The sequence below is a fragment of the Mchenga conophoros genome, linkage group LG7 (genome assembly GCF_057382185.1).
Source record: "Mchenga conophoros isolate Kocher_MC1m ecotype Shallow Benthic linkage group LG7, M_conophoros_male_GT1.1, whole genome shotgun sequence".
NCBI lineage: Eukaryota > Metazoa > Chordata > Actinopteri > Cichliformes > Cichlidae > Mchenga > Mchenga conophoros.
The window spans coordinates 17,043,695-17,071,514 of record NC_140532.1 but is presented as its reverse complement, the minus strand read 5'-3'; the positions used below and the strand labels follow the sequence as shown (position 1 = coordinate 17,071,514).

At 42.8% G+C, this 27,820-nt stretch overlaps 1 protein-coding gene across 1 annotated transcript; it reads left to right on the top strand.

The window, feature by feature from the left end:
* Window positions 1–27,799, top strand: camk1db (calcium/calmodulin-dependent protein kinase 1Db). The gene is made up of 11 exons (XM_085282611.1): window positions 1–729; window positions 12,555–12,686; window positions 14,871–14,945; window positions 17,730–17,868; window positions 18,444–18,570; window positions 18,827–18,902; window positions 20,324–20,436; window positions 23,092–23,170; window positions 23,895–23,982; window positions 24,093–24,255; window positions 25,814–27,799. Exons 1-11 carry the CDS (start codon window positions 635–637, stop codon window positions 25,963–25,965), a joined length of 1,239 nt encoding a protein of 412 aa, XP_085138737.1. The 5' UTR covers window positions 1–634; the 3' UTR covers window positions 25,966–27,799.
* Window positions 27,800–27,820: the final 21 nt, after the last annotated feature.

The window sequence follows — 27,820 nt, the reverse complement described above, 5'->3', positions numbered from 1 at the left end:
TCTATTTTTGCCGCACAGACGGACGCTGACACCGATGACTCCAGGACTTTCCAGCGGGCCGGTGATTTGCTGCAATGCGAACACTTAAATCGCTGCCTGCGCTGTCAGATAGATAGGCGGGAGCAGCAACCTCCCACTCCTCCTATTGCTATAACAACCACAGGGCGGTCGGTGTGACTCGATGGCACAGCAGCTCGGATGCGACTGCCAAGTGTCATCCTCCTGCAAGTAGCCCGTCCTCTGCTCAAAGCATCGCCGCATGAACACTGACTGAATCCCGCCCGGGGTAGGAGGAGGGGGAGAGCCTGTGTTTCCCCCGTCACAGTGATCTGAGCACCGGGGAAGCTCAGGCTTGGGATCCGCTACGTCAAACAGATTAGTGAAATAACCTCTCGGAGTAGGACATACCTCCCCCCACACCCCCTTTGGGTTTGCCTGACTGCATGCAAGGGCTCAGGAGGCAAGATAGACTGTGCTGACAGAAAGCCAGGAAGCCCTTGGCGAAATAGAGAAGTGCATTACTTTTCTTTTCTTTTTTTTTCCTGGGTTGGGTGAGACGACTGGTGATCCTCCGGCAGCCTCTTTCTCTCTGTCTCTCTCTCTTCTTCTTCTCCTCCCCCCACCCCTGCGCGAAATGGCGAAAGAAAACGGCGAGTCCAGCGATGGATCTTGGAAAAAGCATGTCGATGACATCAAGAAAATCTTTGACTTCAAGGAAGTCCTTGGGACGTGAGTAACGCGATACACGCAGGCTTTGCGGGCGGATAAAAACAACAACAGAAAACCAACAACTTTGTGTCCACTTGTGCAAATTGGTGTCAAGACAACAATGCCACAGTGTAGCGGTTTTGGCGGAAATGAGCGCTGACTGACAGCTGTTGAATGTGTGCTGAATTAACTGGTTGACGGTGACAGACGCAGGCAGAAACTTACAGCCCGCTGATAGAGGCGTTTTAAACCCAGACCTGGAGCCTGATGAGTTTATTGTTCAGTGTGTGTGTGTGTGTGTGTGGGGGGGGGGGAGAAGGGGATCTTAATCATGTGTGAAGTCAGACTCGCGTGATGCCCCCCCTCCCCGTTATGTCATGGTTCATTCAGAAACTACTGCGGCATGTTTCTGCTTTTATGTTTTTTCCCAGGACTGACGCGTGTATCCAGAGCTTTGTTAAGGCTGACATTTATTTATCGGCACAACTGTGACAAAGACAGCGGGGGCCTCTTTTGCATTACATGATGATGATGATGATGAAGAAATCAGCTCCCCCAAATTAAGGGGGCCATCTGTGAGGACTTTAGTGGGTGTTGTGCCTTGTTCTGTCGGCTTCTTGACTCTCTTCTCCAAACAGAGGGATGTATTTGAGCTGAGAAAGATCACGTCTGGGGTTTTATGGATCTGTGTCACTGTGGCAGATTCTTGTTTGTACAGTAAACTGCTGTGCTCTGGTTTGTGTGGACTTGTTTTTAGGGAAACCTCCCCTCCCCACCCTCCACTCCTCCACTCCCCTCATCTTTGGCTGAACTTAGTCCCTTGCCCTTGGACCACAGAGCAGGCGAATTCCACAGTTTATTTTGGTCTGCTGTTAGTGCTGCCTGACTTCATGCCTTTTTCTTCTTTGAATAAGTCATGCAGCACAGACAGAAGAGCCTGAGTGAATGAGCGACAGGAGACAGCCAGAGCAGGTCGTGCTCACACGATCCAAGCAGCCTTGTGATAGACTGCTAGGTGTTATCACACGTTTAACAGAGTGCAGTTCTCGCTGCTCTGCTCCCCCCCCCCCAGAGAGATGGTTTCCCCCTCCTCTTTCCTGAGAAGTAGTCATTGTGGTGTTGATGTTGTTATGAGATGCTGAGGGATGGAGTCTCCCCAAGGAAACGTGTTTGTTTTCTTTAATTTAGCTGAAACTGGTGTGAAGCACAGTAAAAAAAACAAAAAGACAGGTCTCTGGTCACTATGGTTATGTGGCTTGTTCTTCGGAGCATCGTCCCCTTGTGTAAACTTTGATTAGTCTGTATCCTATCATCATCCTCTCATTTTGGGGGAAACTTGAGCTGTTCAGCGTGACTGCAGATCTGCTGTGCTTTCTTTTGTTTTTGGTTTTTTTCTAGCAGCATCATAAAATTCTCTGAGATTGGTGATTCATAAAGCGCACTCAACACTTCAGCTGCTGGACTAAACAGTCAGACATTCCTGCCTAGAGGCAATTCTGATTTTTCTGTTTTTTTTCACCCCCCCCCCCCCCCCCCCCGCAAGGCTTTCATTTGTGTGTGACGAGCCTCTGAATAAGACCAGTGAATCATCATCATCATCATCATCATCTTCACTGAGACTTACTGTCCACACAATGGCCAGGTTGGAGGAACACACAACCCTCCGCCCACGACCCAGCACACATCTGCGGGGCTGGTTCGTCAGCACTCGGTTGTAATGGCACACACCGTACAGCGTGTACTCCTCTTGCCTGGCTGGCTGAATTCGAGTGAGGGCCATTTTTACTTGTTCCTACGCGTCTTAATCAGGAAGTGGCTTGTTGTTGCACTCCCGGGTTCACAACAGGCCACCTGGGGCACAAAAGCCCAGCGAGCTCGCAGCTTTCGCTGGGGATTAAAATGGAAGAGGAAGTGCTGCTGGTCGAAGGAGGGGACAGATTGTCTTCCTCTTCCTCCTCTTGCTCCACCTTTCAACTGTTGGTTCAGTTGTCAGGCTTCCAAATCGCTGTCCGAGAGGGATCATCCCTCTGGAAGTGTCCTGCTGCCAAAGAAAACATGGAAAGCTCATTAAAAAATTTACTGTGCTCTTGTTCTGATGTGCTTTTCACAAGTGTTTCCTTCTTATGTTACAATGGCAAACCTAAGAACCTGATGCATAGTAACATTGGACTAATGGCTATTCTGCCTGTTAAAGTTAATTTTACTGATCTTTAATCATGCATTTCATGCTTGGAGTGGATCTTTGCATTTTAACCTTGTCACCTTTATTCTTCGAAACGCTCTGAATGTGTTATCGTTCTCAAACTGAGAACGTCAAGTCTAGTGAGGAGATCGAGAGCGCCTTCCGAGCCCTCAGCGCTGAAAACAAACCCTACGTCACTAAAGAGGAGCTCTACCAGAACCTGACTAAAGAGCAGGCAGACTACTGTCTGTCACACATGAAGCCCTACCTCGACAGCAAGGGCCGCGAGCTGCCGTCAGCTTTCGACTTTGTCGAATTCACTCGCTCGCTCTTTGTCAACTGATCCTTTCTCAAACGCACATGATCACACCTCCTGAGATAAAGGAGGTGAATGTTTCTTTGCAACGACTGCCCGCATTGTTTCTGAGATGCTTGGATGCCCTCTTGCAAAGAAAGTTCACATCGGTGCGAACAAGACGAGAACAAAGAGATGAGATCCGAACAGTAGCTGGAGGCCAGAGCGGCTGATCAGAAACTGATAGGACTTTTAGAACAGGAAGCTTGTGGCCGTGACACTATAATGGTCTTGGCCGCTCTTCTCTCCCAGCTCTTTTGTTGTTGTTGATTTAATGAGATCTTCACCACTGAAAGGTAGTCCTCATCACTTCAGCTCTGCTCGACTTTGGCCTAATTTTAGGCCCCTAAGCTGCTTGATAGCCTGTTGGAGCAAGTTAAGTAAGCTGACGTTACCCGAGTGCAGCTTCAGACATCCCAGTGGGCGAAGAGTTGTGAGATTTTGAAGTATTTGACTGAGATATTACTAACATACTAGAGTCTGACTGTCAGCACGCTATTTTCCCCATTGTGTAAACATTTTAAGTCCATTATGCAAGATTTCTTGTATAAGTGAGTCTTATGTAAGATGCAGTGAGGTGAGACACTTCAGCAACCCGATAATTGGATTGTATTTAATGCCACAGATGAGTTTGATATAGATAATGTGTCTGTTACATAGTTTATTATCTTTAAAGCTTAAAATTTTGAACTTACTGTTAACACACTGGCCACATTTCTCTTCAGGTTGAGTTACGTTTGTGTCCACTTGATGAACAGAGGCTTAATATTAACCCCAGTTTAATTGTTCTGTTTTGGTCTCCACCAGCAGCTTCCTCCCGACTTTATGAGAGACTTGAGAATGAACCCGTTCTTTTAAAGCAAGCCATTTTGGTAATGCTTATTAGGAGTTATTTGAGGACCCCTTTCTAAATGAATAGGGGTGAACCATAGCTGTCGGAGGTCAATGGGATATAAAAACTGCATGTTTAGTAAATCTGTAGGTTCTCAGTCATCCAGGTCATGGTGGTCTAAGGAACAGGTTCTTAAATGCCGATAAGGTTTAAATACCTGGGACTCTCCAGCGTTTGGTTTTAGAACTGGAAAAAGTCTCTTGGATAAAAGATGAAATGTCTTCAAGAAATTTAAATTAGTCCAGTCACTTTCTTTTCAGGCTCCTTAGAGCTTGCATGTTTAAATGGCCTGTATTTGTATAGCGCTTTTCTAGTCCCTAAGGACCCCAAAGCGCTTTACACAACCTGTCATCCACCCATTCACACACACATTCACACACTAGTGGTTGTTTTCCATGGGGCGTCATCAGCTTCTCAGATCATTGTGCAGGAATTTTGGAGTTTTGTCCCCCTTGTCTGCTTCAGTTCATTGAGGTTTGTTGGCATTTATTTATGCACAGCTATCTTAATGTCCTGTCACTGCATTTCAATGGGCTTGAGGTCTGGGCTTGGACTGGACCATTGCACCACCTTGATTCTTTTTGTTTTCAGCAGTTTTTCAGTCAAGCTTTGAAAACATGGCTTCACATTTCACTTTACAGTACTTTAGGATGCAGATGAGTTCATGGTTAACTCGGTGACTGCAACGTGCCCAGGTACAATGAAGGAAAACCCGACATGCAGAGGGTATTTTTCCAGTTACCTGGATCCACTTACCTTAACCAGCTTTGTGTGAAGCCAGTGTTATCAACTCGCTATGTTAACCCTGGTTGTCCTGATCTAGATACGAGCAAGTTCACATGAAAGGGGTGGTGCTGGCATCATCTGACCAATCACATTTATTTGTTTTGATCGATCTCCTTTTGTGGTCAGTAAAAGTGGAAAAGAACTTTTATATTAATAAAATTTATTCTGTTTGCCAACTGTGGGAAAATCTGATGGATTATGATCTCATTGGACCATTAGTTTTTATTCTTTCATCGAAAGCCCCAATGATGTTTAATGTTCTAATGGCATGTAAATACAAAAACAGAATTCAAATGTAGGCTTAGTCTACCTGTGATTGATATAAAGTCCAAAGGAACAAATAGGTGACTTGATTCATCTATTGATGCATATTGAATAGCAAGACTGTTTACAGCCTATTGGTAAAAAAAAAAAAAAAAAAAGTTGAAAAAGTCAAGAAAGAAAACAGCATCTAAGAATCTGTATTTATTACTGATGTTCATTTGGGAAACACAAAAACTTTAGACACTAATAAAAATCGATCTTGCTGCTGATTAGTGATGCTGATTTCCAGAGAATTGATTGGTCAATAGTCGGTGATTTCATACCTGTTGATTTTCAACTCCTTGAGCAGGCTAGGTTTGCAGAATAAGTTACTATGGGGGATGCACCCTAGTAAGAAATGATTGTTCTTTGTAAGTACAGAAAACCCCGGTAACCACAAAGTTAGCTGGATAAGATATAATTCTGCTTTGTCGTACATGCCTCTGGTCCTGTGTTTGTAAAAGAAACCCAAATCATCACCCCTCCACCACCGTGTTTGACAGTTCATATGAGGTGTTTGTGCTGATATGCTTTGCTTTGATCTTCATTATGAGCAAAGATCTCCTGTTTGGTCTCATCTGTCCAAAGGACGTTGTTGCAGAAGTGATTGGTTCAGATGTAACTTTGCTAAGCTAACTTGTGTTACCAGGTTCTTCTGAGAGAAGAAGCTTTGTCCTGTCAAGCCAGACTTGTTCTGTCTTTTTGTAATCATATTGTCATAAACTTTAACATTTTCCATGCTAACTGAGACCTGCAGATATTTGGCTTTTTTGCAGTTTTTTGAGCATTGCATGGTCTGATTTTTGGGTGAATTTGCTGGGACGTCCACTCCTGGGAAGACTTTGGATTGTGTTAATGCACACCTTAATGCTCCAGATCAGCAAACTGCCAGAACTTCTCCTTTTATAGAGGTTCTCCCGCTTGCTGATGATCAGTTAATCAAGTGTATTTGATTATCAGCTCTTGGCTGCTACTTACCCTATCAGTTCCCGTGGAAGCAGTAATGGTGTGCCTAGCACTTTCACAGGACTGCATAGAGCACTGCACACCTGTACTTCACTAAAGCAAATCTTCTAAAACATTATTTATTTCCCTACATTTTGTGGCTCAAATGCAGTCCAAAATGCTTTCCAACTACATCTGCTTTGAGTGTTTTGTGATGTGTTCTACATCCCACATTCTGAAATTGCAGTGTCAAAGTTGTCCTCACTTAGCTTCCAGTTTAGGAAAATTATCTTTTTTTCTCTAAGTTTGACATTCATAAATAAATACCAATATTAAACTGAGCTGTCCTCTCACAGAGCCCCACTTGTTGGTTTTGAAGTGACTGTTGTTGCCTCTGTGCATTGATAATTCTCTGAAACAAGTTGGGTCCTTGAAAGCTGCATGAATGCCGTGAAAGTGGAAGCTAGGCAACTAGGATGATAGAGGACCTTGGTTGCTCTGCCTGAAGAAGACTGTTTACCACTTCCCACCATCACTGCTGTTCTCCATCTACACTGACTGTGCACAGACATTTCCATTTGCATCCGTGGCACCTCTGACCGCAGTGAATGCCTGCACAGCCATGTTGTGTTATCCAGTGTACTCGGAGAGTTGGAAGGATACAAAGCTGCCCTGTATCAGAGCACAGGAAATGTAATTGCACTTATTAAAATAATTCAGCTGCTATCTGACAGACTGATCTGTGGTTTCAGAGAAGATTATCTTGTGCTCTTGGGAAATATTTGGCAGAAACCTTTTTTTTTTCAGCTCTTTGTGGGCACCAGTAGCTCTTAACAGCCTGTAAACTGACCATCGCTCTCTTTTTCATCATCAGTCCAGTGACCTCAAATTGCACATTACTGGAAAGTAGCCTGAGGTCCACAGGGTATTAGAATAATGGCTCCCAGCTCCACTTGTAGGGACCTTAACAGCTGCTGGATTTCACTGGATGTATTAGTCGAGTTCGTTTAACAGGCAGAAAGCCATTTTTGGCTGGTTGGAGAGAAATCCCCCTCCTGCAGGGAATGTTTGATTTATTTTTCTGCAAACTGGCATTTCTTAAACCAGAACCCAACATTAAAATATTCAGCCTACTCTACTACAGACAATATTTTGCATTTTTCTTTTCTATTACTAAAGTGCTAAATCTCTTCATTCAGTAAGTGGCAAACTCTTCTGTCAGTTGATTCAGCCAGATTCATTTTTGTTGAAAAACTGTTAATTTCTAGTTTATTCACAGGTCGACCTGCCAGTTGTGGTAATCTATGGTAAATGCCAGTTGGGTTCCACAGTGGTGGACGTCGGCCTTCAGACAACCCTCATGAACTCTGTTTCTGACATCAGTGGCCTGCTGGAGGTCATTTTGTAGTTCTCTGGCAGTACTGATCCAGTTTCTCTTTCCATAACCGAGTAAATACCGTTCCTGGTGATGGGTTAAGTACCTTCGGCCCTTTTCAGCTCTCCTGGAGTAACTACCTCTCCTGAAATCTCCTGCATGCTCTTGAGACTGTGCTGAGAGACACAGCAGACCTTCTGGCGATGGCACATATTGATATGCCATCCGGGTGGAGCCGAACTACCTAATAACACCAAAGCAGCTGAAACTGATTAACAAACCCCTCTGCTTAACTGACCAGATCAGTCCCAGAAGTTTGAAGTTTTAAAGGGACTGGATGTATTTTGCAAGCTCACAGATGCAGCTTATGCTCCATTAGTAGCACCAACCTCCATTAGATGAGTCCTACAGCTGCTGACGAGACTTGGACAACAGTCAGATATCATCAAAATTTCTCTTATTTCAGGTCTTGTCACAGCATCCCATATTGGTTAACATCAGGGCAATGATGTTGAATCTTTGTCTTTTTCTTTTGACCGTTCAGTGGTTTGCTTCAGGTCATTTTTGTCATATCTGCATCTGCCAACCTCTCCTCACATCGCACTTTCCTCTAAAAGTTCTTGCTTTTTCATTGTTCCCTCAACTAAGCTTCAAACATAGTGTGCCATATTCAGCTTCTAACTCACCTTGCCTGCAGAACATCCCAGAAGTTTGGTGGAACATTCATGTCCTTCCATTAACATCATTTCTATTCAGAATTTTATTTTTCCCCCTAATAATGGGATTTTTAACAAGTTGTAGAGATTTTTGCAGGTGCTTAGCTGTTACTTCGGGTTCTTTATCACCTCGTTCAGGATTACACGCTGTTCTCTTGGTGCGAGCTTTGCAGGACACCCACTCCTAGGGAGAGGAGTAACACTCCTGAATTTCCATTGTGGACACGTTGCCTTATTGTGGACTGATGAACAATTTAGGCTTTAGAAATTCTTGTGTAGTGTGTTCATTCTCTGTAATGCATTTTCAGGTCCTGTGAAAGTTTGTGTGCTCAAGGCCTGACTCATCTTTGTGGAGAAGCGTAATCACCAGACTTTCTATGGTTTCATTTATGGCTGAAGGGCACTACTTTATGTGTTCCACATAGACAATAAAAGACTGCACACTGATGATAGCAGATTTTGAGGGATCGTGGCTGAAAATTTGTAAAATTAAGCCACCATCGTAGCAGTTTAGCCTTCTGCGAGAAAATGTTGTATCCTACAAGCCTGACTTTAGATTTTGGTTTCCAGTCTTAATGAGGGAGCCCACAAGGTTTCCCTGAACTGATTTCGAACTCGACTCAGGTTTCATCATCGCTTCTGTGTCTGATTTAAAGGTGTCGCCTCACTTTTCAGGAATGACTTTAGGTATTACCTTACCTGGATTATCGACTTCCGACTCTTCCATCCCATATGTTGCGTAACTGCCCGCTCTAATGCATCTTACACAAGATGAATCAGTGTGATTACCCCGCAGTAACACAATGCAGGCACCGTCTGTGAATATCAGTAAGCAAGGCTCTGTTGTCAAAGCCCGCCACCTCCTCCATGAACGTACTTACGCCGTCAAAATTGCCCCGCATTTTTATAATCGCCAAGAACAACCAGCTGAGGTCGTGGCCTAGAATTTATTTATTTTTTCTTCTAGATGAGAGATAGGAGGCTCGCTTTGCATCTGCATCTGCAGCATCAGCCTCTGGTTTCATACAGAGAGCAGCCCACATTTCGCATTAGTCAGCCAGTTTGAGTTGGATATCTGCACATGGTGGTGTTGTGTGACTGCAGACTGTCACACACAGCTCGTTCTGTCATCCAAGAGCAGCGAAACGGGGAGCTCTGTGGCTCTGGGAGGAACTTAAAATTCAGACATTATTGAGTCAGTGTGCTGACTTGATTGTGCAGTCTTTGACACTGGGTCAGGAACAGTTTGCAGGCATACAGTCATTTTCATTGTGCGTAATATATTGAGATAAGGTTCAATAAAGGGTCCAATTTCGATGACTCTTTCTCTCATCACTTAGTGCTGCTCCCAAATGGCTGTTTAGTTAAGTTGCACTTTCGCTAATGATTATTGTCACTCCTCAGTTAATTATGCAGCTTATAAAATACTAAACTAATTCCACTTGCTAGATTGGAGTAGGTCAATTCTCAAATCTGAAACATGGAGCTTGAAAATATTCATCACTTTTGCTTTAATAGTTTTTTACTTGGCAAACTTAGTTTTTGTCTGATCAGTTTAATTCTTGCATAACTGCATCCATGTGTATGCATGTGCACACGCAGTGTGTGGGCAGCAGCATTGCCATATGCATGCTTCTAGCAGAGATCACACGTATTATTTCCTGTGAATGATGAACTAATAGAATTAATTGAGTCAGAGCTTGCAGCACAGTTTGTCATGCTTCATGCATTGACATTGTAAGTTGTCATTCACAGGAAGTGATGTTGCTGCCTGTCAGTCTAGTGAGCAAGGGGGACCGAAACCGTGTTATACACCCTTAACCATGCTCTCTCAGTGAGTTCATAGGCTTCCTGTGGTTTTCTTCATTGTGTTTCCTTTGCTGCAGAAAGCAGAACACATGCTCTGAAAAACCACGCTCGAGAGTTGCTTGTCAGGCGGCGCGTGCTGATGGCGGAGGAATTTTGCACTTCGAATGTCCGTACAGCTGTGGAAATTGGTGGCGTGTGCTGAATAAGAATGACGCCCATTGCCTTAATGGCAGCAGCAGCTGTGGTGGGAAGATAGTGCTGTAACAGGCCAGCAAGTAGTGCACCAACTCATTCACCTGCACAAGCCCTTGAATTTGCATATGGTCCCACATCATATGTCAGAATGAGGTCAAGTCAGAAGGGCGCACGCTTCCAGCCTTCACCGTTCTGTTTGCGGTGAGTGCACTCCACCTCATCACACCTGGAGCATGGCTTTGCAACAAAGTAGTGTGCGTTTGCCCACACAGGCCTCTGTTTGTGTACCACGATACTGACTGACCCTCCCCCCTCTGTAAGAGGGAGGGATGGGGGATTAGCGTGGATTTGATGGCCATGGTGGGACTTACTGCAGCCAGTGGCGCTGAGTTTACAGCCTGTTGGGAGGTGGTGATTACACTATGAAAACATAATGGAGCCTTTGATGTTAGTCGCACTGGGTTTAGGAACACTGTAGATCTTCACTTTCTGTATAGCCACACATAGACTTTAATTTTGATCCAGTAATGTAATAAACGAAGGGCATTTTCCTTCTTTTCCAATGAGCTGCCATTAATATCACGTACTTCCCAATTAGTAGTGTGAATCTATTGAAACAAGTTTCCAGTTTTGACAATAGTTAAAAAAACTTGTCAGTACTGTCACCTAATAAAACTGAAAAAAAATATGCTTCAGCGGGAAATCTAAACCACTTCAGCGTGCTGTGTCCACATAACCCGATGTGCAGTTACTTTTCTTGAGAGGTGCACATCAGGTTATGGCGTTGGGTTGAAGGGAGTTTAACCTACTGCCTATACTCATCATCTATGCACGAGAGAAACATTTATTTCCTGGGGTGACGCGTCGCCAGCTGTAGCAGCTCTTCCTCGGTAGCCTGGTTGTAATAAATGATGTGGATATTTTTCTTTCTGTGAAGCATTTTTTTGTTTCCATCTTTAGCTGGAACTGTTTTCTTGCATATTTTGAAACATACTATGCTTTGTTGGAGCAGCTGTGACAACAATTTAGTACTTGAAGAACTAAACTGTTGTCAGGCGGACATGGACTCTCCGTCTCAGACATGCCTGGGCTTGTTTCGTTATAGCCTGCATGTAGATGGATTTTGTTGCTAAACTTGGTATTGTTGCAGACAACATAGATGAAACTTTATTAATCCCTCGGGTGGGTTCCTCCGGGAAATTCAGTAACATGATGTGGCACAGCCCTACTGGCCGTGGTACTTTAGTAGTAGTCATTTATCATTCAGATGCCTCTCCAGGAAGGAGCTCATCCTGCAGGTTGCACAGACTCCAGTTCCTTTATCTTGAATTGCAGCTGGTGTCTGTGGTCTTTACTGTGCTCTGGATCTGCTGCCAGAATCTTCCGGTGGAGACCCGTTCTCACCAACCGAGAACCGACCAATACTCTAACATTACAATAAGAACAACATGTAAAAGCACGTAGAAACCGGAAAAGTGGATAATATAGATATACTTGCAAGAGGAAGCCCTAATGTCTGCTCCTTCAGATGTAAAAGGAACATACAGAAAGTAACCTAAATATTTCAAACTATTTTGGGCTTAAATGTGATGGTTGATTTTGCAACTTGAGTAAAAGAAACTCAGTAATTTTGTCATAAGGAGTCTTCTTATAATAATTACATGATATATTATAGCACCACCTTTTTGAATAATAATTCCTCTGTGTTATCCTTTAATCCTAATGAAAGACATTAGAGTTGTAAGACTGTGTGCTAATCAATAATCTGCCTTTTAGATCATAATAAGCCCAGCTCACGTGACCCAGTAAATCTTTAAGAGCTTGACATCGAACCATCCTGAAGGTGTGCAATAAAAACAAGGAAAAAAGTCACCACGCTTCCTGCTCAGCAAGCTTTATTATCTATGTGGTATCATGGCAACAGATACAGATTGCTTGAGCAAATATTCCCCTAATTTGGTATTTGTTTTTAAAGGCGCTCACGTATGGAAGCAGATGGCAGAGGAAGACACGCTATCTGCCATCCTAAATGGGTGTTTTTCGAGGTTTTAAAAGTGTTTGCTGTGCTTTTGGCTGCGCGCAAGCGTCAAGCGTACGCCAGCACAGAAGGCTGCTGGCCATAGTCGGGGACTTGGCCAGTTCTCAGTAAATATTCCCAATATGCCGTTTGTGTACTCTGGCCTGTGTGCCTCTGAGTGCCCCCTATCTACTCACTGATGATGTGTCAATATTGTCTGAGCGCATATAAAGCAGGACTCTTTCTCTTTTTCTGTCTTGCTTTCTTCCAGCGGTGCGTTTTCTGAAGTGGTGATGGCGCGGGAGAAGGCCACGGGGAAGATGGTTGCAATCAAGTGTATCCCGAAAAAAGCGCTCAAGGGGAAGGAGACGAGCATTGAAAACGAAATTGCCGTCCTAAGGAAGTAGGTACCTCACATAGGCTGCATGTAAAATGCCAGAAGTGACCCTATTTGGATGATGCGGTGCCCTAGTTATCAGCTAATGCTTCCAAGCTCGTGAGAAGACTGCACATTGCACAGATACAGAGACTTGCTAATCTGGAAAAGAACCTGACTCATAAAGTAGAATTTCATGCACCAGAACTGGAGCACAGACCTCAGGACAGTGCAATCACTGAGACTGTATAAAAAAGACAGCAGACTTGGGTTCAGGGTTGGGAGCAGAGCGTATACAGAGGGCGAACAGCTAGCTATGACAGGGGGGGACATTTGACTCAAGACACTTTGCTATTCCACAAAGCTGAAAAATGCACTTCCATTCAGACATGCTAAACATAATTACAACCATACACGCTCAGTGGACTCATAAAGAAATGTAGCAGTCATAAAAGTGCAAAAATATCTTCTAGATTGCAGAGGCAAAGCAGGGGGCGAACAGGAGAGAGATGTTGTTTAGGTGCAGAAGTGAATTAATGAGCTCACCACACACTAGAACAGCTGACTGTGAGCGCACAACGTCCTCAACACATTTAATTTGTTTTGCAATTTTCAGCGGTTTAAAAGTAGCTGTAGAAGCTGGAGCTGCACAGGCCCATCAGCTCCGTCATGCTTGTTACCATGATTGCTGCACATTGCTACTGTTAACCAAATAATTAAATTAAACTTGCACTGCAGTAACTTATCAGGCGATGGATGTTTAAGTTTTTCATTATTACCGAACTGCATTGCTTAGTGCAAGCATAATAATAGAATTCAGCTGAATGAACAGTAGGGGCTACCAAACCAGGTCTTCACGGCCCTCTACGAACTTGCTCTGTCCCCATAAAAATCTCAGCTAGAGCCGCCTCGCGCTAATGCCATCAAGTTTCAAAACACCAAGATGGTGTTCATAAAATGTTAAGCAGTCACCAGTGGGTAATTTAATTATGACTGTGGTCATCTTTTATATACAGTCTATGCTTACAATCCACACACAAAAAAATATTTGACAGATGGTGCCCTTAATAAACAAAAACCCTTTTATCTCAAGCTAACATTGCTGAACTCCAAGTCAGTGAAGCCTGGCAGAATCTCTGTTAAATTGTTTTTACTGTGCCATGTTTATCTCTGATTTAAAGTTTGGTATTTTAACTTCACTGAATGATGAAGCGAGACTCAAGTGGCCTTTCGAGGAACTTTGTTGACCCAGCTGCAGGGTTGTTTAGCAAGGTTCGTGTCATCCTCTGGGGAAACTTGTTTCTCTTTCTCTGCAACCCTGAGCTGGTTTATTTAGTCTCAGTTTATTTAACAGTCATTGTCGGGCTTAAGTGACTTCCTCACCTAATCCCATCTATCGATTTATTTTGCGTGTACACACATAGACACACACCCACACACCTACAGGGTATGATAGGATTGCTCTGACACCAGGTGACACTCCATCCTCCTCCAGGGCCTGATGGGTAATTGCTGCAAGAAGCTCAGTTATCACTCACTCTTGAAGTGAGTGCCTGGTTACAGTTGCTATCCTTTGACTTCCTCTCTTTTCCCCCCCCCCCTCCCTGTCATGGTTACGCATCCATTTTCCTTCTCGTCCTCTTACCCTTTACTCGTCTGTGTTAGTCTAACAGGCCTCAAACCGAAACCTCATTTTCATTCTGGACTTTGAAAAGGAGAGAAGTTGTGAAGATTGTTTGGTCCTTTGAGACTCTCCCCGCCTCCTCTTTTTCCACCCCCACACTGGCCCTTCTGAAGATGCTCTGTCATCTGTGTATCACCTTGCCTTTGCACACTTTTTTTTCCCCTATCTTGGTTACCTGGACACAGGCTCTCCCAGCATCTGTGTTATTTTCTTCAGGTGCTCCTGCTAACAGGGGTTGCCGTTCATGACTCATCGCTCCGTGTCATCTAAGAATCCCCACACTCGCTGCCATTTACAAAAGGTTTTTTTTAATTTCCCCCACCCTGTATGAACAATACATTACACTAGGTTCATTTTTCGTAACTGTGGACGTGCACACATTCTATAATGGAAAGCAAAAAGGGCTTTCAGTCGACAGGGCATCATTTTAACCAAAGAAAAGTCTAATTAGACCTCATTTGTAGCCTGTGCTGAAATGAACAGAAGCTGACAGCAAGAAAAGTGAATTTTCTTTTCTCCTTCTGCAGGATAAAGCATGAGAATATAGTGGCTCTGGAGGACATCTATGAGAGCTCAAACCACCTGTACCTCATAATGCAGCTGTAAGTACATCAAGCCACCACTGGTCAGCTCTTTGCTTCCCATTTGGCTTGTCATTTTGATAATGTGGTTTTTTTGTTGCTTTGTTTTTTTTTGCTTGAGTAAGTGTCTTTAATATCCTTGAGACATCTTTGCTGAAGTAAATGCAGCAATGCTTTAAAGAGACAGGAGTCCATTTTTGTAAGAGTAGTGCAATTTAAAAAAAAACAACAACAACTAACGAGTATGTTTCCATGCAGTACTTTAGGTCACATTTGTGTTTCTTGCAGAGATAATAATCAGTATATTGTTGACATTCCCTTATATGTTCAGTAAACATGAAGCTGAGCCCACGAGTTATCTTGGCTTGGCATAAAGACTGGAAACACTTGGGAACAGCTAGCTTGGCTTAACTTTAGAGGCAAAAAAAAAGCATGAGCTTTTACAAAGATTTTACAAGGAGCTACATGCTTATAATGGACACTACTGAATTTTATTTTTAAGAAAGAAACAAATATCACAGATAATGTGATAGATGTGCATAGATCCACAGGCTATATATAAAAGATGGACGTAACCACAGTGACAGCTGATCTGCTGGTCAGTGAAGTGCCTTTTTCAGACCTTGTGCTGAGGATCGACCTTGTTGCCATATTAGTGTTTTTGAAATCGGATGGTGGCTATAGACTGTATATAAAAGATGGACATAGTCACTGTTTTGTAACATCAGCATTGCCATATGGGATACTTGCGGGCTATTGATTTATTTATTTTGGAGCTAAACGATACGATATTTGAATGAGAGTGCAGCGGTATCATGTAAGGCAGGGGTCTCCAACTCCAGGCCTCAAGGACCAGTGTGCTGCAGGCTTTAGATATCAACCTGGGTCAGCACACCTGACTCAAATGATTATTGCATTAACAGGCCTCTGGAGAACTGCAGGACATGTTGAGGAGGTAATTTAGCCATTTAAATCAGCTTTGTTGGATTAAGGACACCTCTAAAACCTGCAGGACACCTGCTCTTGAGGCCTGGAGTTGGACACCCCTGAAGTAAGGGAAGCAGGTTTGGTGGGTGCATCTCACAGCAGGAGATACTTGCTAACAAATGCTAAGTAGTGGACTGATAAGCTATTACTGTTTTATTCACCAAAACTGGGCCCACTGACTTGACTTTTGGATCCAGCCTCAAGTGAAGTTTCGGGCATTTTAGCAGTAGCTTCTGAGGGTATAACAAACAAGGGATAACTCATGTTTACATTGTAGCACAGCCTGCTATATTGTCCTCCTTGTCTCTAACAGGGACAAGGAGTAACAGGGACAAGTAATTTTCAGAATGAACATGTGAAACTTGCTACTGAGATGCCAGACTCACCAGGAAAAGGTTTACTGGGGCTGTAGATCAAATGAACAGTAGGCTTATTTTCTCATAGACATTTATGCAGACTTCTAACCAAAGAAGTTGCTAACTGCTAGCCTCCTCAAAAAAATAGCAGGTTTAAGGCACTTCTGCCATCACTTCTCAGACCTTTAAGCTGCACTTTTTTTTCCATTTTTCCACGTTGTTGTCATGAATGAATTACTTAATAAGATTTTTCGTGTTTATTGTCGGGTATGGCTGTTTCCACGGTTGTTTAAGCTCACTGTGCAGCTAAGAATCACTTTTAGGGGACAGATGGGAGGATGGTATCAGTCTTCTTATCCAATTGTCTACAAGAAAGATGATCAATTTATCCTTATAGCAACAATGAGGAGCACATGCATAGCTGTCTGTGGAGTGAAGTTGTGGGATAAAAGGCACTCTGCAGAAATTCTTCTTTGCCATTATGCCGTTTTCCTGCAAACTGCACGTCTTCATGATTTCTGACACCTTTTTCCCTCCCCGGATAATTTCACAGCATTTGTGAGTGATGCACCAGCAATTTAGCCATCCATTACCCGGCCTCTTTGTATCTCTCAAAGGTGCTTAGTGTTTCCGAAGTCTCACTTACGTAAATCTTATTGGTAGCACTATATGAAAGCGCATATTCTTAACTTAATATGAGTCAGTGTTTTTGGTGGGAGTTTTGTCTTTTGTAGCTGCAGTTTAAAGTCATTGAAAATAGCTGGTTCATCAGTTTCAAACAATAATAAACGACTGCTGCATAATGAGTCATCATAGATGGAATTAAAAAAGAAGGTATTTTAGAGCTTTAGCAATATTTCATAGCCGCAAAGTAGATCATTTCATACAGATGAAGCAAACAAGAAGATGCCTATTTTTAGCTTCCTTTCCTTCCTTCTTACAGGTTGTTGTGTTTTATAAGTTGTTTATTTTAATCAAATAAAAAAACTATTACATTGGGAAGTGACTAAAAGCTAAACAAATTTAAACTGCAGGCATAAATTGGATTATACAAGAAGTGACTAAACTATAGAAATGCATGCAAGGAGCTTCAGTAGAGATTTAGAGGAAATCCCTGAGGATGAACTTCAACAGGAAGGCTGTTTGAGCGATCCGGAGTGTTGGTTTGGAGATTTTCGTGCAGGTACAAATAAGTAAAGAAGCCCACACTTTTCCTGTGCAAGGGCCCTTTCATTCACTGCTGCATGTAAGGCGTGCAGCAGCTTCAAGGGGAAAATGCAAGCAGGCAAGAATTTGTGGTGTTAAAATGAAATATCAAATTAGAAAGAGCAAACAGTGATACATAAAATGAAAAACAGTAATGCGTTTAATCTTTCTTTGCCTTACGCCTGCTTTTTGTAAAGCACTGCAAATACAGTTTTATGTAACCTTTCCCTCTGCTGTTGTGTGCGTGGACTGACAGGGTGTCTGGAGGCGAGCTGTTTGACCGCATTGTAGAAAAGGGCTTCTACACAGAGATGGATGCCAGTCGGCTTATTCGGCAAGTTTTGGACGCAGTCAACTATTTGCACTCCATGGGCATAGTACACAGAGATCTAAAGGTACTGCGGTATTTGATATTCATAGTCAAACTTCTTTTTTTGTTGGTGTTGATGAGCTGACTGCACTTTTAGTGCTTAACCAGGAAACCTCTTCAGTCACCCTGTAAGGAGGAAATCCCCGCTGTTCAACCTGTGCGAGTGCCATTATACTCAGTACTCATGACCCGCAAAGGTTAAATGTCAGGGATTTTCCTTTTCTGAAAAACCGTCAGAGCTTCCTGGATGTCACATTTTGCCTGACATCTTAATGTCTTGGTGACTAACATCAGTCTAATCGGAAGAATCTGATTATCATCTGGTGGCTGCCTTCCACCAACCACTCAAGTTAACGTTTACAGCCATGTGTGTCCAGACTTGACCTTTTAGATGTAAAATGTTGCGGCTTTATGATTTAATCCAATTAGAGACTGTGTAAAAAGTTGTTAAAAATAGCTTAAGTAATGTCTTTCGTAGCAAAATGTAGACAAAGAACTGCCACAACTGCTGCCAGCGCACACATGACATGACTTCTAACTAAACGCAGACAGACATGCAAATGCATAGGTTTCAGCTTTTGTCTTCTTTTATGCTTTCAGCCTGAGAACTTGCTGTATTTCAGTCCTCACGACGATTCAAAGATCATGATCAGTGACTTTGGCCTGTCAAAGATGGAGGGAACAGGTGGCGTGATGGCCACCGCCTGTGGGACGCCAGGATACGTCGGTGAGGATGCCCTCTGACGCCCTGGCTTTGCTGAAAACTTACTCAGAGACAATTAGATGGTCTCGCTGGCTGAACGTGACCTAATTTAATCTGCCAGTAGCTGCAGGTTAACCTTAGCCATCTGCTTCAGGCACTCCACCAAATATTCACATTGTCCTCCAGCCTCTGTGGCATCGTGCATGCAGAAAACTGCTAGCATTGCTTTACTGCATAAATATATATGATGTTTTTAAAAAAGAACATTTTGTTGTTGCAGCTCCTGAAGTTTTAGCACAGAAACCTTACAGTAAAGCTGTGGACTGCTGGTCTATTGGGGTCATCGCTTATATTCTGTGAGTAATCATTTTAAAATTCTGCCTTAGTTCTCATACAGGGAGCATGCTTTTCCTTTGTTTCTGTCCTATTATACAGACGGTCAAACTTCCAAATAAAGAGGTAAAAGTATGAGAAAGTGAATCAGCTTGTGATTCACAGCTTTGTTGTTTTTCTACTTCCTACTTTTTAAAATTTATTTATTTATCATTTTTATGTAGGGAAATCTGCAACAGTCATGGGATACCCAGCAAGTAGACAGAGCCTATTTATGGACCACAACACCAAAACCAGCTGCATCTCCCCTAAAGTGTGCTCATGGGGATTCCTTGACAATTAGGAGTGAATGGGACGAAATGGCTAAAAATGATTATTTACTGCCAGCATAAAATCTGTAGGGATTTTTGCAAACAAAGCCCCTCTAGTGAAGTTCCTAAATTAAAAAGAAGAAGAAGCTTTGAGCTGTAAATAAGCATAATAGGCCCCCATTTAAACAGAAACTCTTTATTCAGATCAGAAACTGAGCGGAAAACCTCAGTGAGATTAAAAACCTCTTTGCTCAAAGTGTCCTGATTAAGAAAGGGAGATATATTAGTGAGCAAACACAATGAAATGGATAATAAGATTGAAAATGAAAGATAAACGGCGGTCTCTCTAGTCATGCAGTCAGCTGATCTATTAGGATGTACTGTGCGCAGTAATGCTACGAGCTAAATGCTAGGAAGCCGGTATTTTTGAGCAGATCAAGAATTGGACAAAGATGAAAAGCGGTTAAGTGATTCAACTAAGTTATTAGGAATCACCCCTGTACTGCCCGGATCTCTGAAGTGGTTGCAGGCTGACTATTGGTGCCATTTCTTGACCTTGTGTATATAAAATTATAAAATAAGTGCAATTGGGGACAATTAGGATTTCATATCTTAAGAAAAGTAATAAAGTGCAGTATATAAAAGCAGTCTAAACAGCTGCTCTTCCTATAATTCAAAGCCTGGAAGGCTTTCAGTAGAAAGTGTTACACAAAGCCGCCAACCTAATTATGCAAAGTGGTGTCGATCCCTGGTGTAATGATCTTTTCCTTAAGTGCAGCGAATTTTAAGGTCATTAAGTGTTTCTGATGTTAACAAAAGACACTTCTGCCTGATGTTTGCTGTAGAAAAAAGTTTAGTAATAATAATAATAATAATAATGCAAAAATTCCCAATCATGTTGCACATGTGTAATTTGAATGCCCGCACCGTCTGTGCCTCTGACTGTTCTCTCTCTGTATTCATGTGCTCGCCATAATCCCTCGGAGGCGCCTCTTGTTGCGTGCTATGCGAAAAATCAAACTGCTTGTAAATGAGATTGGACCACAGCAAATCCTTTTAGATTTGGGTTAAAGTTTGATGATGGCTTTCACACTGGCCGTCGTTGTGTAATCGCACCCTCTTCATCTTTTCAGGCTTTGTGGTTATCCTCCTTTCTACGATGAGAACGATTCGAAGCTGTTTGAGCAGATCCTCAAGGCAGACTATGAGTTTGACGCGCCGTATTGGGACGACATATCTGACTCTGGTGAGTTTTAGCTGTCAGTCTTTGTGTTGGAGGGAAATATGGTAACATTTCTATTTCATGAATTCTGTACTTAGAAATTTTATGTAGAAGAAATAACTAGACCATGGTTAGCCAAATCCAAAAATGTAAATTGTGTCACTAAATAGAAGAAATGATAGCATCACCTCAGTTTCCTGTTCTTAGCTGACTGCTGTGGTCTACTGCTGCTGTAGCTCATCTGCTACAAGATGCTCAGTTCAGAGATGCTCTTGTGCGCACCTTGGTTGTAACAACGGGTCATTTCAGTTGCTGTTTCCTTCCCTCAAAGCACAGTACAGTGAGTTCACTGTACTCAAACGGTCTTCACAGTCACTGTATATATGTGCAGCAGAGGACGTTTGGGGTGCAGTGGAATAGATTCACATCATAGATGTACAGCTGACCAATCTGGAGCAGCTGTGTGATGCTATCATGTCAATATGAATCAAAATCTCTGAGAGATGTCTCCAGCACCTTGATGAATCTGTGCTGCAAAGACTTAAAGCAATTCTGAAGGCAAAAGGGCGTCCAACCAGATACCTAAGAAAGTGGCCACTAAGTGTATGTATCAAAATTGGCCACCTTTAGGTTCTGTGTGTGTTTTGAAGTCCAGAGTTTTCAGTTTTGATATTTTTGTCTGTTGAAACTGGGTGTAATGATAATTTGAAAGGTGTGTTGAGCTTGTTAGCTAATGTTAGCACAAGCTGGCTAGTTTCCTTGCCAAGGTGTATTTGTGAAATCAGCTGGGATGCTAGCGACAGCCTTAGAACAAAAAGGAATCTACTCTAAGAACTGTACTTTCATGGGCCCATTCCCGAACTGAAATCTCTCAAAATCTTCTGCCATCTGTCCAAACCTATAATACCAGCTCTGATCATCATGTGAGACTATGAAGGATCTCCATCTTTGTGTTTTCATTGATTCACTTTAATCTACAGACACTTTGCTTTGTACATGTACATTGTAAATTTGTAGAAGCTTTACTTCCTCTATAGAGAAGACGTATAAAACAAATTAAAAGCTTTTTGTCATTAAGTGACTTCTTGCAGCCACCTTGCAGTAACTTCACAGCTCTCCAGGGGGCCACGGCACATAATTTTGGAAATGCTTCCCTTGCATACCTTATTGCATCTTATCTCTGAACAAGCAATATGTGGATCTGACAGAGACACCCACATTGCTGCACACTCGTATGGTCGCAGCATGTTAGCCACGGGGTAGCCATCTGGGTAGCCAGATAATAAAGAATACCCTGCTTGTTATTGTTTACTTTATTTTACTCTAAATGGGACATAAATGATCAGCAGAGGATGTACTTCCTGAGGCAGCTGAAGAAATTCAACCTGCCAACACGGACGATGATGCAATTCTACACTGCAATCATCGAGTCCATCCTCACCTCCTCCATCACCGTGTGGTACGCTGGAGCCACTATCAGGGACAAACAGAGACTGCAGCGTGTTGTGCGCTCTGCTGAGAAGGTGATTGGCTGCAGACTCCCATCTTTGCAGGACCTGTACACCTCCAGGACACTGCGGCGTGCAGCCCGGATCTCAGCTGACCCTTCTCACCCTGGACACAGTCTGTTTGACCTGCTCCCCTCAGGCAGGAGGCTCCGGTCCATTCGCACCAGAACCTCTCGCCACAAGAACAGTTTCTTCCCCTCTGCTGTTGGACACATGAACAATAACCACATGATTGTCCCCGCCACTAACACATGACCCTACGCTGTGTCACTGCATCATTTCATGTTTGGCACTGATCACCACCTGCACTCATGTATATATCTTTCTACGTAGCACTCATAATTCTTATTCTCATGTATATATCTCATGTATATCTCATGCACATATCTTTCTTTCTACATAGCACTTTAATTCTTATTGTCTGCACTGAAGCACCGCAGCAATTTCCTAATGTTGTAAACCTCAACATCTGGCAATAAACCCATTCTGATTCTGATTCTGATTCTGATTCTATGGACGGCATGAAAGTAGGGATTGAGACAAGAGACTCATTAGGAAAGCGTTTAATGAGGGCTTAAATCATGAGGAAAAAAAAGGAGGCTGCTGAGCAAAGGGCAGAAATCACTAAGAAACCTAAAGACACTGCATGTTCATGCCGGCCCGGCTTAAAGCATACTTTGCATCATCATCTCTTTTGACTCTAATGTGGGTCATTATTTACTAAATGAACATCACGTTGAGTTCAGTAAAACTTAAAACTACTGAATGAGACCATAGACTGATGAGGGTAGTGTTTACTGAGGTCATAAACCAAGTGAGACAGAAGTTCATTTTTCCTATAGACCTCCATATATTTAGACTTCTTTTCACTGCCACCTGCTGGGCATTAGAAAGAATGCAGGCTTGGGACCAATTCGCTATTAATACTCTAATGGTTGTCGACTAATAATAATACTTAATTGGAGACTTCAACTCTGAATTTATTGTGCAGTTTTGGTTTCTCTTTATCTATTTAATTACATGCGTTTTGTCTAGAATTGTATTAATATCATATAAATTCACTTATCCAGTTCAGGGTCGCAGGAGGAGTGGGAGCCTGTTACTGAATGATATAGTTTTTTTTCTCATCTGGATGAACTTTTGACTTTTTGTTTTTTAATTCCCTCCTCAGCCAAAGACTTCATCAGCTGCCTAATGGAGAAGGATCCAGAGAAGAGATTTACTTGCGATCAGGCCCTTCAGCACCCCTGGTGAGAAACTGACCGTCGCCACACTGCGTCCCATCCAGACAATCACAGGGAACCACACATCTCGGTGCGATTACACAGCAGTGTTACGCAGATTGCCGGGCTTACGCATTTATCACGGAGTGCTCGTCCTCCCACTGTCATCTGTCACCATGGCTTCGAGCCGCGAGTCCACCTCTGCTCTGCATCGCCGGCCCTCGGAGAGAAATCTGCTGAATAAATGGCTGCCAATTAGTGGCTGGTGTCGTGAAGGATCCTCGAAGAATGTGGACTCTGATGAACAATTGGGATGTCTTCCCAGGCCTGCATCAGAGCTTAACGAGAAAAATGGCGTGGGCTGCTGTCTCCAGCTGAGGTGGCCAATAAGTCCTTTAGCCAGCGATGCATATTTTCGAGGTTTCGGGCAGGTGGTCCCTCTGATATAAATATGTGGCTTGTGACACCGGTAACAGGTGTCGTAACTGAGAGAAATGACTTTCATTGACGATATTTCGTGCCGAGATATTGTGATGAATGAGGCAGAACGTGATACGGTGTGCGAGCACCTGCTGAAACATCGCCCCATCAATCAAAGACGTTTTCGCTGAATGGGGAAAAAAATCACGGCAGCAAATTGGAAAACAGCATGAGGATTTTACACATACAAATATAAGTCCTCTGGGTAATGCTGTTTTGGTTTGTGTGTATTGTCTTTTATATTTGATCTGTTTTTTTGTTTTGTTTTCAGGATTGCTGGAGACACTGCTCTGTGTAAGAACATACACGAGTCAGTGAGTCGACAGATGAGGAAAAACTTTGCCAAAAGCAAATGGAGGGTGAGACTTCGTTTTTCTCAGTTGTTCAATATCACAAAAGAAAAAAACACTATATTCTAATATTTTCTCTGTCTTGGTTACTCTTGTCTGTTTACAACATCTCTTCACAGCAAGCCTTTAACGCCACCGCTGTGATCCGCCACATGAGACGCCTGCAGCTGGGCACCAGCTTTGGCAGCAGCATCTCCAGCTCCAGCTCCGTGTCCAGCTCTCAGAGCCGAGGTCCAGCCAAGAGCCAGTCTGTGGACTGCGCCCCGCTCTCCCTGAAGGACTGTGAGTGACATTTCACACACGACCACGTCTCAGTTTTAGCGCCACGCTCAGCGCAGCCTTTTCACTCTCCTGCCCACTTCATTAAGCTAAATGACAACTGTTTAACAAGCTCTCGAGCTGTGAGTTTTTTCAAATTAAACAGTCTAAATGGAGTTTAACATGTGAAATGTGGTCCTAATTTAATTTTTTGTTGAATTTAGTTTGATGTCAGCGCTTACAACACTGTGCAAAAGTCTTGAGCCACCACCCCCCTATTTCTTTCTATTTTCCTAACAAGGAGTGATTTTGAAAGTGGTCGTGAGCATTAGCTCTCCAGGCTTTCTGAAAGCCTTTCAGAGTTTTTATTTGGACATTGGCTGCTCTTTACTCAGTCTGAAAGGCACGTTCTTAAGAAACTGAAAAAAAAATCCACCAAAGCTTCGGTTGATCAGCCCAGTGCTCGCTGAAGCATCAGAAATGGTCTCAGTAGAAGAGTGACTGTTAAGAAACCATATCTAAGGGAGGGAAACGGACAGAAAAGGCTGATGTATTCCACATTATACAAGTACTGGACTGAAAATCAGTGGCAACAGGTCAGATTAATCCAAATTTAAAATTTTTGGTTCAAATGGTCATCAGTAATTAGAGGTACAACAGTATGGTTCCTCCAAATTCTTCAACTTCACCTCAAATCACCAGCTAGTTATTTGAAACTTAGACACAACTGGGTGTTCCAACAGGACAATGAGCCTAAACACGCATCAAAACTAGTGTAGTAATGCATAAAGACAGCTAATGTTTACCTTCTAGAATGGCTTTCCTGAATCCTCGACCTCAATCATATTGAAAATTTGTGGACTAAGGAAACCAACCCATTTAAATGATCTAAATTGTGCAAAGAAGAGTGGTTCAGCGTCCAGCCAGCTTGTACCACCAGCTGGCTGATGGCTACCAAAAGTAGAAAATTATAGAGAAATCCAGATTGTCTTAAGACTTTTGCATGTTATTATAAAAATGATCCACTTTTACAAAAACACATCTTTGACAAAGGGGAAAAAAATCAATGCGGCTTCTCAAATGTGAGGATTTTATTTTATTTTTTAAATTAAAAGCTAATAAAAATAACCAGCAGGAACGCTGTCAGTTGAATCACTCTGCTGTAATGCACAACATGAAAGTGTTATCAATGGTTTTACCATTTATGTGATCCAGGATCAAATAAAGGCTCAAGTAGCCATAAAAAGGCAGAAGCTGAATAAAATGATGGGTTCTTATTGGCGTACAGAGAGGCTCACAAACACTGTTTCTCTGAAGCATCTGTAGATCTGTTTTTCAAGGGCTGTTTACGCAAAAATCAGCTGCACTGTGGGTTGTGATTAACATGTATAGATGACTAAATAATCCAGTATTTACAATATTTTAGTATTTATTCGTTTAACTTACAACTACAGGGTTCAATTGTTACAGGAGATCTAGCAAGCAGTTGTGGTCGTGCTCATTATTATTTGTTGGCAACTTTCTTTATCTTAGAGTTAATGGCATGTGATTCATTGCTGAAGGAAATCTTTTTCTCCCACAGGTCACCCTATAGAGCCTCTGCCATGTGCTGCTAAAGCGTACCATCAGGACTCAGATGCCCCCTCTCCCACTCGAGAGGAGCCACCAGCGTCGGCCGAGCCACCCAGGCCACGACCCTCCACTGTTACCGTCATCCACACGGGGACTAAATGACGCCAGGTTCCGCGGGAGGTGAGCTGGGAGACCACGGAGCTTTGAGACTTGGGTGGGTAAAGAAGAAAGAAAAAAAACCCATCCCAGGCCTCGTGATTCAGTGTCGTTACCCAGTTTGCCCGTCCCGCCACCTCCCATCAGTTTCTGCCAAAACGAAAAACAAGAAACGGGAGGAATTTAAGGAGCGCTGGCTCAGCTCCATTTGGATCAGCACAGCTTCCCCCTCTGCTTCCCTTCACATTGTCATTTAGACCTGGAAGCACAGAGGTGGGGTGAAGGGAGCCTCTCGACCGAAGGTGTTACTGTGTGGAGGCCGTGCTCAGCCTGGATCAGGGCTGCCTGGCAGATAAAAGAGTGTCTGGTCTCGAAGTGCCACACTAAAGGAAACTCTTTATTGAAGCTGCTGTCTTTTCTGTTGTTTTGGGACGGGACCTTCCACTGTATGCCTTGTGTCGATGTCCTGCCTGGAGCTGCTGAGTGGAGTTGTGTTATGCAAGTGAAATATAAGCTTCAAGCTGTGGTTACTAATTGTGACATCATCTGCACTCTGAACTTTCTCGTTTTTTTTCTGGCTCACGGCATCGTAAACTCCTGACGGTAGTGATGTTGTTCCTTTTTAGCTTTTCAGTGAGTGGACGTGAAGCAGGACGGTGTGTTTTCAATCATGGCGGCGATCGCTGAGGGGACTACTGCGTTGCACTAATGTATTGGAATATTTATTTTCTTATAATACGTTATGAATTTTTGTAAGAATACCAGTCGCAGAATCATGTAAATGTGTTATTAAATCAAACTGAAGTTGCCGAATTGTACGATACAGTATCTACTAGTTGTTAGTTTGTAATTGCTGTTTTATTTGATGACTTGATTGACGTGACTGTGAAGTCCTCTTTAACCACACGAGGGCGACCACACGTTGTTGCTCTGTGACCAGTTCTCAGGGATCTGCAGGGACGTGAAGGTGAAGCTGACCAAACTCCAAGTGATCAAGCTCTGCTGTTTCGGTGAACATGGTGAGGTTATTCCTTTAAAATACTGCATATTGTTCTGATGTGCCAGAGATGTTTCCTTTCTTTTAAAGCAGTCTTGCTAAATAGTTTTTTTTTTTTTTTCTCCCTTTAAAAACCTGGAATCATATTTGGATGTAAAGAAAGTGTTGACCAGTGACGTGTGAATTTATGTCTGTAGTTTTTAAAAAAAATGAAAAAAATTACAAATGAATGCGAATGTATTCAGGAGTCGAGACCAATCCAATCAGTGGTGTCCAGTTGAGTAGTTGAAATATCGTGCTCTGCTTCCGCTCGTGAAGTGGCTGGTCTGAAAACGGCTCACTCACTCTGTGTTTAATCACTGTGCTTTCATACCAGCCTGTTGAATTTAGCAGAAAGACTCTTTCTCCTTCTCTCCCTTACCGCTCGCTCTCTGCAGACTTTCACACAGAGCAGTGAAGGCATCTGTCTTTGTATTTTTCTCTGTGATAACCACTGGATTTTTACCAGCTCAATATGAAAGGAGAAAAGAAAGAAACCCTTCACGACGGCATCTCCAGTTTTGAGGGTTTTGCAATCTTGAATTATCCCCAAAAAAGAGAAGAAAATGTGGTGAATATCAAAATGGACTTTGAGCTTTTACTTACTGTAAATACAAATCTCAACAAGCTTTGGGTTGTGTTTATTTTGGTCTTCCCTATATTTCCCACCACCTCTCCTGGATCGGCAAAAGAAAGCAAATTATAAAGCACTGGAAGTCCCTCAGTATGCATGTATTACATATTATTACTGAAATGTGCTTTGGAGTTGTAGAGATTTGTGCATTAAAAAGAAGCTTGTTTGCATGTGTGGTGGTTGTCATTTTT